At 45.0% G+C, this 12,841-nt stretch overlaps 1 protein-coding gene across 2 annotated transcripts in view; it reads left to right on the top strand.

Moving 5' to 3' along the window:
• The window catches only part of IL1RAP (interleukin 1 receptor accessory protein), a 367,373-nt gene extending 355,268 nt beyond the window's left edge, over positions 1-12,105 (top strand). The window contains exon 10 of one of the 2 annotated variants that reach the window (XM_078665407.1): positions 10,927-12,105. In XM_078665407.1, the coding sequence (XP_078521533.1) occupies positions 10,927-11,657 (731 nt within the window). In that variant the 3' untranslated portion in view covers positions 11,658-12,105. The remainder of the gene's footprint in view (positions 1-10,926) is intronic. The other variant, XM_078665406.1, reaches the window with a different exon arrangement.
• The last annotated feature ends 736 nt before the right edge of the window (positions 12,106-12,841 follow it).

Here is a 12,841-nt window from a genome sequence, read left to right as displayed (position 1 = left end):
ATGACTCAGTATTGTGCCTCTCGCACTGTGGCTTCAGGTCCTGTTCCTGCGCCTGTCCTGCATGGGGGTCGCCTTGTATTTCTCCACAGCCCTGGGCGTGGCACCCGCTGCGCCCAGAGCCCCCACTACCTAGCCTTTAGTTCTCTTCTTTATCTACATCCGGCTCTTTCTAGCGCTTCCCCCAGGTCTAAGAGGAAAATCGCCATCCCAACTTTGGACAAATGCACCCCGTCGGATTCCCAGCAACCAATAGACTTGGCATGCAACAAGCCATGCCTGATAAAGCCTATGCCTCTCTGTTCGCAAAATTTGCGCATTGCCGCGTTTACGCGCCTGCGGGTGATTTCCAATGCTTCCTGTGATATTGCCCCATGCCAAATTGGTCTGGGGGAAATTTCTGACCAGTAGATGTTGCACTGTCCTAGCTCGCCGCTCAGGATGCTCAAGTCTTTCCTCATTGTATCTAACAAACGCCTTTTGCCTAATGCGACCAGGTTGTTCCCCCCCAGGTGCACCACTAGAATGCTTGGCCTCTGCTTGTGTTCCCTCACTAATCTACGCAGCGTCCCTAGCAGTGCAGCCCAGTGCATCCCCGGGAAACCGAACCATGATATCTTGGTGTTGGTAAGCCCGTGCTTCCATGTGTTGGCATTCAGCCATCTCGCCAGTCTCGTGACATAGGAGTGCCCCAACACCCACACCTCTTTCCCTGCAATAAAACACAGTGTGTTGTAAATTGTATTTTATTGACACACTTCAAAGGCACTGCAAGACAAACACACACCAAGTGGCTACCAAAATGCGGACCACATGTTTACTTATGTCATGATTATTATTATATACATTATTTACACATCATTGACCCCCTGTCTGCTCACCGGGAGTATCACGCTCAGCGGTCCTGTAGCAGTTGGAATCCCAACGACCCACTTTTTTAATTGTTTCATCAGGGAGGCCTGCCCTGAAGGCCGTGGTGGCTGCGCCTATCCTAAAGGAGTGTGTGCTAAACTTGGCCCCTTCTATCTTGTATCCCGCCAAGAATAAGCACCCCTGCATCACATGGTCCACCTGATACTTAGTGACCGGGGAACAATCAGAGTGGATAAGTCTGACTGAGGGCGGCGAGGCAGGAAAGCGGCCAACAGAGCCACCGGGCAGTAACTGTCATTCCCCAATCGCTGCAGTGTGATGGTCCTACCCTTGCCTGACTGGTCTGTCTTGGAGGAGTGTAGGAAGATCTCAACTGACTCTGCCGTTACGCGGATGTCCCTGCACGAGATGGCCCTGGGGTTGGACTCTTTTTTGGACCGTGCCACTAGTTCGCTAATCCTAAATGCTCCGAAGAACGCTAGGCTAAACGTTACTGCAAAGAGGGCTGCCTCATAAGCGGAGTGTGTAACTGTCGGCAAGGCGTCTATCATGCTCTTCAGGGTGTCATAATCAATGGGGGCCCTCTGGTCTGGCAGTCTGGGCAGCAGCAAAGAGGGCGCCAGGGAGGAAGTGCGCCCCATATGAGTCCAGGGGAAAAAAGGGGGGTGGCCATATCCTGTCCGACCCCGCCCCCCCTCCCTCCCCCTGGCGGGCCTGCGGTTCCCTGCGCACTACTACGGGGTTTGCCCTCCTATGGGGTCCCCTGCAGGGACCGCGGGCCTCCCGCGGAGTATCATACGCTTCCCTGATAGTTAGACTGGTTGAAACTGTCCTACACCGCACCAGTGACAGGACAATATCACTCCTTATCTGTGGCATGGAAATATTGGCAACAATCCTGGTCATGTCTGGGCAAGATTACACCCTTTGTAGTACATCAAACCTAAGTGGGGCTGGAATCAAATGGACATATCACCCTCCAGGCGATGCCATGAAGCGGGGTTAAGGAGGGCGTAGCAGGTGGTGTTCACGGAACTGTGCAAATATCAAACCCTCCTGGCAAAAAGCATGTCGTGCCATTACTACCAAAAACGACATAACACCTATGTTTAAATGTATCTGGCACTTATACAAGACAAAGAGGACATCTTAGAGACAAAAAAAATGAAGCAAAGAAGGACAGAGCCGGGACTTCAGAGGCTCATGATCCCAGCCCCCTTGGCTGAGGCCAGCAGTCCTCGCTTTGCCAGTGCCTTCCACCCCCAAATCAGTGGTGGCCGAGGTGGGTGGCTTGGAGGTGTCGCGCGGGAGAATGGGGTGGGGGATCGGAATACATTTTTTTAAAAACGTACTTTGAGGCCGGGTCTCGCGTCTCTTCTCCTGTCTTCGAGTTTAACAGAAAGCAGGCAGTAAGGCTCCCTCCCTCCCCTAAGCCAATCACTACGTTGCAATGCAGCATTGTGATTGGTCTGACCACCACGCACAGCGCTCAGCCAGGGGCTGGAAGGGTGGGCATGTTCTTCATGCCGGCTGTAATGCATCCTGCATGGGAAAGTGCGCATGACTGGTTTAGGCGGCCCGAGAGTCACTGTGCACTTAGGAGTGGTCAAACCACTCCTCCCCTGCTCCTGGAGAAGCAGCCCCGCCCACCCACCTGCCACAAAGCAGCAGGATACAAAGCGTAAAATTATAGAAATACTTAACTGCAGGCTTTGGGTCAGCCCATTGCTCATCATTGGCTAACTGTCCTGTCAATCTCATTTGTTTTTAGAGGTGTATTAAATGTGCGCAATTATCTGACACTTCGGGAACTTTAGATACAATGAGAATGGGTAACTTAAAGCTATATTTTAGAGCAAAAACAGTCCTTGCATTAATTTTTGATGAGGACTCATTCCATGCTAAAAGAAATAGCACAGAAATCTAATTGCTGTGAACTGCCACTTGCTTTCTGCAACATTCTACTACACTCCAGCAACATAAACTTTACACCACATAATTCCTGGAGTTTTGCATGACAAGCGTACCGCAAAAGTCCAGCGTTGCCCAATTTACACTGTATAATCTACATTTTACCTAACCTAATTTACTTTTTTCTCATTCAATGGCGTTCCTTCTTTTTTTTTTGCCATTCTCCTGGAGCAAAGCTTCTTTATCATCCTTTTCACTGGATCACCTGCGTCTTTTCTCAGCTTTATAATAGGAAACAATTTTTTCTATTTTTCTTTCAGAGCTCCCTGCCCTTGTTTTCTTGTTCTGTTCCCATGTCTGTTTCACCTTCCACACCCCTGTGATCTCCATATTGTTCCTTGCCCCCCTCCCCAGCTCACCCGTAAAAGCACAGCAACAAGCACATTTTTCCGAGGGTCTGACTAAAGATTAGACTTTAACAGGTTGTTTTGGTTTCTTTATCTCCTGCGTTCCACATGCTGCATGAAAGTCTGAGCCTTGGCACACTCAGGAAGCACTATGGTGCTGGCTGAGGGAGGAAGCTACTCCACTCACTCAGATGGAGTTTGAAGCAAAAGGTGTATTTATTGTGATTGGAAAATAAATGTCTTCTTCTGGAGACCCATAAATCTACACCATGGCACACTGCAGAGCACCAAATGGCTGCAGCATTTGTTTCAGTTCTGACCCTTGTTGAAAGTAAATTAGGTCTTGACAAAGCATGAGCGTAAAATCCGTTCCGCTCGCGGATTTTGCGGATTTTCGGCAAATTCGCAATCCGCGAACTCTCGCGAACTTGCCGAAAATTCGTAAAATCCGTGCGAAGCGGATTTTTTGCTTGGTCGCACTTGCCACCTAGAATACTATACAATTTCGCGGGAGTAAACACTTGCGAACACGTAGATGCGGCGGGCAGTGACAATCTCGCAATTGCGAGATTGCAAAATTTGCAATTTCGCACAAGAAATCCACCAGCAGGCAGCATAAACCTTGAAAATTATGATTTTTATCAGAATAACTCCTCAGGTTGACATTTGCCTGGAGTTTTTCTTTGCAAGGAGTCCATTTTGGGGGGGGCGGGGGTGGGAGGAAGGAAGTGCCCCACAGTCTCCAACTTCCTGTTCCTGTCCAGCAGGCTCCTCCCAGTGCTTTCTTCATGTGCTGGTCACTTTGATTTGGATCTTGACCTGGAAGGATTACTTTTTGTGGATGCTGCTTGATATTTGGATTTTTGCAAAACTGAAAGCATTCAGCAGGTGCAAAAGTTCAATCTTATCATTAGTAACCATTCCCTGTAGTGCCTGGAAGGATTACTTTTTGTGGATGCTGCTGGATATTTGGATTTTTGCAAAACTGAAAGCACTCAGCAGGTGCAAAAGTTCAATCTTATCATTAGTAACCATTCCCTGTGGTGCTTCCTGAGGGGCCCCTTCAGAGTTCAGTTGCCTACCTGCAACTATTCTGTGACCCTGCTCTGACCCTCACAGCAGGCTCAGAGAATAGCTACAAGTAGGCCACAAAGGTCCTGTGAAAAAAAACTGCACTGCAACAGAAAGCAAATTACAGATAAGGAAGCAGGTGCCAGCCAGACTGGAAGTTTAAATTCAGTGACACATTAATCAACCCCAAATTAATTCATGTCAGTTGAAGCAGGGCAGGTGTGCTTGCTTTTTTTCACCCCCATAATCTACAGTGATAAACCAACCAGAGGGTGGCAGTGATGTACCAGAGGGTGGCATGGGTGTACCAGAGGGTGGCAGTGGTGAAACAGAGGGTGCTGTGAACCTGTGATGATGAACCAGACGTAGAAACAACATAGTTGCGGCCGTTGCGAGCCGACAAGTAAGTTCGCAATTGCGAACTGGTACACAACCCTCGCGAACTGGCAGAAACCCTTGCGAACACAAAAAAAAATCCGCAAATTCGCGAGAGTTCGCGGATTTTGCAGATTGCGAATCAGTAAATACGCAAGTTCGCGGATTGCCAATTCGCAAAATCCGCCCATGCTTACAAGCCTGTTCCGTTAAATTCTGACACTTATTCACAGCCTCTCAAAGCCATTCTTTTCTTCTAAGTACCTGCAACCAGCCTCATGTGTTATGTTTAAGGATCAGTCATGTGCAACAGACTTTTTTCAGATTTGTTCAAAATTTGCTGCATGAATAGAATTTGAAAAATAAACAATGCTCTTTATGAATATTGAAAATATGGAATCCAGTGCATATTTTTAGATACCTTAAGATCGGTTTGCTTTTTCAGTATTTTGAAAGGTTTTCTATATTTTACTTTTTCTATATTGCTTTACAAACAAGTATTGGCAAAGCCAGTAGCTTGGCACCCACATTATAAAGATGAGACATATTGGCTTGGCCAATGCTTGTTATCCTTGACATGTAACGCTGCTTGCACCATTCATGGCAAACAGATTGTATTCTCTACATATTCCTAGATGCTTAGGTTCCTCCTCCTTCAGTCACTGGCGTCTTTGACTCAGGAACCCTTAGCTCAAGATATTTTCAGTCAGATCTTGGAAAATTCCACAAGAGTATTATTTTAGTGTCTCCTGCTTTCCTTTGGCTGTGTCCTTCAGCCTACATGGAAATGCACAAAGAACAATTGTACAACTGAAAAATGCACAGTGCCATCACACATTAGAATCTGTATCTCATCCCTTGTATTAGCAGAGGAATCTTTTTTTAGTTCTTGCATAAAGACCGCTACAGATGGCTGGGAGTAGCTCAAAGCGGATCACCAGAAAACTGGTGAAGGAAATGATGGCCGTCTTAGTCGGGGTGCTCATCTACAAAAGTGAACTAGAGATACATATAGGATAAAAGTTGTCAAAGCAAGAAACTCTATTTAACCAGAAGGATTATTTCAGAATCTTTCTTGCTGAAGCCATATACCGGCGTTTTGTGTCCACTTGCACGGACGCCAATCCAATGTTGACAGCAATTTTTGGCAGAACTTTAAGATTCTATTTAATAACTAGCGAGAACACGACTCACTTTAGTATTACCGTATGCAATCTTATATTTCTATTTTCCCCTTTTTTCTTAAGACACAAGTACTATGCCACCATATACGCCTTTCCCTTTGGATGTCACTCAAATCGCTTAAACTGACCCTAATTCAAGATTAAATCCTTTGCCTCCACTGCTCATCAAAATGCCTTCTTTGGTCCTTCACACACTTTTTTCCTCTAGGAAAATGCATAATGTAAGTTCAAATCCAGTTTGTTCTTCAGCACTTCAAATGAAGTCTGTTGTATAACCAGTTAAAGAAATATATGGCAAGGTACTGCTTCAACTTCCCTATAGCATAGATTCCTCCCTTAGGCCTTTATCCTCCCTTAGGCCCTTATCCAATCACACTTAGCTGCTGGTAGTGGGTCCCTTTGCCGTTGGCTTTTCTGATCCATAAAGTGTTCACCCAATGTTCTCATTCCTCTAGTTACCCAAAGTACCTGGGGCTGTCAGTGAGCATCCTCTGGGTCTCCCAGAGCCTGGGGGTCATCAGATCCTTAAGAGGCATATTCATCCTCTTTAAGGCATAAGGTCGGTTTTAAGGGCCAATGGAGTGGGGTTCTCTTCTCTGTGCCTTAAATTTCTGGTGTAATCGTTAAACAATCCTCGCCACAGGCCGTATGGATGTTTGTTCATCGACAAGTGAAAGTATAAAGGATCGATAATCTACATCAACCCAGAAATGTATTAAATTGTTGATGACTTTAGAATAGTTAATAAAAAGAGTTTTGTATGAGTTAAAGAGTTTTCTTTTTCAGTGTCTTTTCAGTGTCTTAAGTTTTAATCAATTGCATTCAATAAGAATTAGGCTTTTAAGCATCAGCGTTAGAAATGAACATATTTCAATAATTGATATTTCAATATAAGGTAAAATAGAATATTAGTCAAGATAACAGTAAATATTATAATACAATAAGTGTTTTCCATAAAGAAAGTTCCCTAATCTAAATCTATTGGAATAAATTAACAATAAGGACCTTTTTCAGATACTGAAGAGTTCTGATGAGCGAATAAGTGCATAAGCATAACGCCTTTGCATAATAATCTGGAAAATATTCTCAGATACAAATCAGAAGACATAAAAATAGACTAAGCAATCTCCCTTAAAGAGAGGTATAAGAAACTCAAAGTTGAGTTTTCAGCCAAAGAGTAAGGGAAGGAATCAGTCTGCTACTCTAGGAACACGCACTAATATCAACACACAACGTTCCAAATGGCAACAAGTGTCTTTTCGTCACCTGTATTATCCAATAGGATTGTAGTAAACTTCTGGGAATAGGTGAACTCTCCATCTTCTCACACTCGTACAATAGTCTTTAGAAGTTAGTCCTTGAAAAGTTACATTGTTCACATTCTGCGGTCCCGACCGTTCTTCTCATGAATTATCCTTCCTGTTGCCTCCTCTCCTCCTGATGAGAACCTCACTATCCATTGCCTAATACAAAACAAATGCCGATTTACTAACAGAAGACTTCTGGAAAGTTACAACATCTGTAGCAAAAATAAAACATCTAACGGATGATTCAACATGAAAAACAGGCCTTTGACTGTTAATGTATTATTTTCAGTAACATGACATCGGCAGTTAGGCTAACTTAAATCAACACTTATTTACTTCACGTGTAGCCCTGTAACATTTAAGTATGATTACCTACAGCCAACTTTTCATGTTTAATATATGTGCTATTTAAACTTAGATTTTTGCACACTCTTAATAAAAGCGTCTTTGTTTGCAAATAAGATTTGCTCTTTCGGGCCAAAAAGCATCCCTATCTATGCCAAGATTTATTAGATCGCTCAGCTGTCTTTGGCATAGACGACAACCCCTTTGTCATCTCACCACAAACAGGTAGCTCTTGACAGGAAATTTCTGTTTTAATACTTTTTTAATCTTAGGAACCATATTCCAAATTACCCCCAAACCTCTTGTTCATCTCAAACAGTTGAGTGTGGTTCTTTTGGTTGTTCTCTTTTTCCTCTACTTTCAAATTGTCCTCTAGTTTCTTGAAGCCACTCTTGTATCTCCACATTCAACACATGAACTGACAGATATTGACCTGCCCCAGTAAAGATCTAGGTTGATCAGCATCTCCAATCAAGAAGTATCCTTTGGCCATTCATGATTTGACAAAACTCCACCCAGTGAATCTCGCTAGAAAACATCCTTTGCCACGACTCCGGAACAATGAGTCGAACAACGACTTTGCCTGAACCACGCATGTGCATGGTTCAGGCTAAGACGGTCTAGTGTTCGGGATGGGCAGTCTTGAGGAGCGTTGGAAGAACAGGAGAGGCAAGAGGGGTTTGTATGTTAGTTTTTAGGGGGTGGCAGGGATTCCGGGGTAGATTTTCAGGGGTGGGGGTATTAGTGTTATTTTTAAGGGGGTAGATTGGGGTTCGTATTATTTCTTTAGTGGTTGGGGGGTTTGTGATCGATTTTAGGGGGTGGGAGGGATTTGTGTTTCTTTTAAGGGGGAGGGGTTTGATTAAGTTTTAAGGGAATAGGGGTTTGTAATATTTTTTAGGGGGTGGGGGTTAGTGGTCATTTTTAGGGGGTGGGAGGGGTTCAAGTTAGTTTTTAGGGGGTGGGAAGGGTTAGTTAGTTTTAAGGGAGGGGGTTCATAATAGTTTTTTAGGGGTGGGCGTATGCATGATAGTTTTCAGGGAGTGGGAGGGGTTCGAGTTAGGTTTAGGGGCGGGAGGGGTTAGTGTTAGTTATTAGGAGGTTGGGGGGGTTGTGTAAGTTTTTAGGATGTGGAAGGTGGGGGCGGGGTAGATTTTAGGGGTGGGAGCGGTTGGGGATAGATTTTAGGAGGTGGTTTTACCATGCATTCCTTTATCACGAAAAATTGTGGAAAAAGAATGCATGGTAAAAAAGCGCGGTCGTAGTACAGACCTGGTGGTTTAGGACTTCGCTGTTGAGGAACTCGTTGTTCAAACATACAACCAATCTCGCAGCCACCAAGACTGGAGTAGTGCTTCCAGGAGGGCCTTTGACTTAGTGCCTTGTCCCTTGGATTAACCATCTCCTGAACAGCTGCACCACTCTTTGTTTTTCTGTTTATGAACCTGGGGGGCCATCTTGGGATGGGGTGGAGTTTCCTGGTTGCGTGGGGCTCCCACGTCTGGAAAGTGACTGAGACTGTAGACTGATGTATGACCAGGATCATGGTGTTGCCCATTGTCTGAATAAGGTTAGTATATATTGCATGACTGATCTACCTATGAGTGATAGAATCAAAGGCTCATACATTTGTTGCGATCACTAGACCTAGTACGCAACTGTGGGGTCTTGTGGCTAATCTGGGCTTAAAATGCAAACTTTTAGGTGTATCCATCTCACTGGCATTTATGACGTAGTTATAGAACTGGACAATAATACGATTAACATTATAGAGACCGGGTCTTTATATATTTAACATATTGCTTCTGTTAGTTCTATTAATGGATTATTGTTGGGTTGTAGTCATTCTTGCAGTTAAGTGTAGCGCTCTTCTAGGGCCACTAAACGGAAACAATAAGAGTGTATCTTTCAATAAAGGGACACATTGGAAGGAAACAACTTCACCAAATGTGCACGTCCATTGTAGTGCATGGGCGTAGATGCCACCGCTGGGTGCAATGAAGGCTTGTTGAATCCATCTCTACAGACGTCTCCACATGCCCTTAGATAATAGCTAATTCACTCCCTGCAGATGTCACCATGTGGCCTTAGAATGGCCCTTGTTTCATTGGCTGAAATGATGGATTCCCTCCAATGACTGCAGCCCTTCATAGTTTCCTTAATTCTGGCCAGAAGTATTGCTTTAATCACCACCACCCAAACACACAGTGCCACCGGCACAGTGTTGTGTCCCCTCTGACCCACCGTCTCACCGCCTGTCACACCTCCACCAAATTGTTGTTAAGTCTTGTCTTCCAGTAAAATGTTAACGACCTCCTGGAATTCCAGAGTTTTACTCTCTGGCTTCCATTCTTGTTGAGATGGAAATTCTACTTGTCACTTTGAACTCTGGTGCCTGTTGTTGAGGTGTCACAGGATTGTGGCTGAAAAAAGTACCTTCTCTCCACTGGAAGAAGAGCCTTCCTTCATTTATTTACCACACCATCCCATACCTCACTGCATACTTTAAACCTGCTCGCCACATTTTGTTTTCTGCTACCTTTGCCCTCCACTGGTCAAATGAGAGAATCTGCACAAAAAATGTATGATTGTCTATTATTTACAGTCAACTAAACCTAATGTCATGTCTTCAGAAGTTAATTCTCTGCAAACGAATGACTCTGTAGACCATTCTAACCTGTTTACATGTGAGGTGGTCAAGTCTGATCACAAATGGGAGAAGGTTAGCAATTGGTGATTGATAAATGGTGAATACCCAGAACCTGCTCACCTGAGCGATCAATGCCACGCCTTGATTAGAAGATGGATGAGACCGCTCTGGTTAGCGTACACGTCTTCAAGCGCGGTACATATTTCAGGTGCAACGCGTGTATCAATATCATGTTTCAACCTCTTTATGGGGCGCTAAGTAATATTCAAACATTCTTTGATGTTTTTTCTTTGGAAACCGAGACCCTTATCCAAGGAATTTGCATTGAGTTGACTTGTAGGGAAATGTATTGATTTCCCAGTGGATAGGAGGTGAAAGGCCAGTAGGAGATTGAGTTACATGTCGGGCTAGCCTGACATGATACCAACATATCTCTATCACTATTGGCATTTCAATTGCTCAATCCTGCCCAAAAATGGATCCATTTCTTAAAGACTTGTTCTCCCGGAGGAAATGCTGCCATCTCAAGTCCTTGCGCTCCCTCAAGTCTGCGAAGTGCACATTGTTGCTTACTAGACAGAATGCAGTATACAAAATTTAATTCAAAGATATTAACATTCTGTTAATATCGCTTCTTTTCATCAAATGTAATCCTTTATCTATCTAGATCAATAATTGAATCCATCAAATTTAATCCACCCTTTATTTCCTCTCCAGATACAATCCAAGACTTTATCTCCTTCATCAAAAGAAGTAATTTATCTATCTAGCTAACTAATTTAATCCACCTTCTCTTTTCTCTCCAGATACAGTCGAAGACGTCTTCGCGTTCATTCAGAAAAGCCGGAGGATGATCGTTGTCCTGAGTCCCGATTACTTGACTGAGAAGAGCTTCAGCATGCTGGAACTCAAGCTGGGAGTGGTCTGCCAAGACACCATCTGCACCAAGATGGTCATCGTGGAGTACAAGCCCGTCCACTGCACGCACCCGGGCATCGTCCATCTGAAGAGCTCCACTCCCGTCATCCGGTGGGACGGAGACAAGTCCAAGCGGCCCAACTCCAGGTTCTGGAAGTCTCTGCACTTGGCCCTGCCCTTGAGGAGCCTGACGGCGAAGCCCAACTGGAACGAGAGCTGCTCCTCCCAGTCGGATGTCAGCCTGGACCAGATCCAGAAGAGGAAGCGGAGGTTAAAAGGTCAACGCAAGCCACCTCCGACGTCAAGGTCCCGCAGCAGGGCCGAGAGGGCCACATCTCGCACTCAAGCAGCCAAGGCCAGGAACGGGCAGAAGGGGGCCAAGCCATGCCAGTGCTGCGTTACGTACTGTGAGGATGGCCATAGACTCAGTGGCCGCAGCAGCATGGCCAAGAAGCCCAAATGGGAAACCCATCTCTGTAAGCCGGTGGCCAATGGCACGAGAACGCACTGGATTCAGACTGTCAACTCCCAGGTGCCTGTGCGGCCGCATATCTCCGCCCTGGCCATGCAGCAATACACAGACTTATCAAACAATAACAATGACTTCTATGCGCTGTAGTCCATCCTCAGGACCTCTGGGGAGGTGCTCCTTCAACCACAAAGGGATCCACTTCACACAACTGATGGCTGTGTGACTGGACCTTCAAGGGCATATTGTGGTTATTACCTTGAACTCTGACCCTGGAGACTCTTGGCCCATACAAGAGGTGGTAGGGCCAACTGCTAAGGGTCTAACCTACACAGTGGAGTGTACAGGTCCTGTTCCAGTGCTGGGAGGACATTTTGTACGCCCTAATTATCGGTTCCAGGAATGAAGTGAATGTCACTTGTGCTTTGGTTGTATCACAATGTGTTTTCTGTGACGCACGCCATGTTTCCTCTGATCTGTGCAGCCGGTGTCCATGGGGTCCCAATGGGACAGAGTCCAGCCACGTCTTTCATGACAATGGTATTGAGATGGAGTTGGAGCAGTTGTTTTTTTTAATAAAATTACATCACTTAATTTGCATTTCGGAGAGCCTGTATGTTTCCTCACAGGTATGCTTGAAGCTTCAACTGTGTTGAATTTGTAGTAGTAGCAAGTGCAGGGCTCCATAGATGTTCTCAGGAGCTCGCCACGACTCAGACATAAGCTGGGGTTGATGAATGTCAAGGCTGCCTAGTCTTTATCCGATTCCCACCTCGTGCTTCTATCTTCCACCATCCTACAGTTTCTATCGATTTTATCTCATGAATACCAAGGTTGCCTAATCTTTATTCCATCTTATGCCGCTTTCTTCCACCACCCTACAGTTTGTCACTTTTGTCTCATGAATACCAAGGTTGCCTCACCTTCATTCCATTCCATCTTATGCCGCTTTCTTCCACCACCCTACAGTTTGTCACTTTTATCTCATGAATATCAAGGTTGCCTCCTCTTCATTCCATCTCCTGTATCTTTCTTCCACCGCCCTATAGTTTGTCACTTTTATCTCATGAATACTAAGGTTTCCTCATCTTCATTCCATCTCATGCCTCTTTCTTCCACCGCCCTATAGTTTGTCACTTTTATCTCATGAATACCAAGGTTGCCTCATCTTCGTTCCATCTCATGCCTCTTTCTTCCACCGCCCTATAGTTTGTCACTTTTATCTCATGAATACCAAGGTTGCCTCATCTTCGTTCCATCTCATGCCTCTTTCTTCCACCGCCCTATAGTTTGTCACTTTTATCTCATGAATACCAAGGTTGCCTCCTCTTCAT

The sequence above is a fragment of the Lissotriton helveticus genome, chromosome 11 (genome assembly GCF_964261635.1).
Source record: "Lissotriton helveticus chromosome 11, aLisHel1.1, whole genome shotgun sequence".
Taxonomy (NCBI): Eukaryota; Metazoa; Chordata; class Amphibia; order Caudata; family Salamandridae; genus Lissotriton; species Lissotriton helveticus.
Note: the sequence above shows the minus strand (reverse complement) of the source record. Positions and strands in the feature narration are given on the sequence as shown.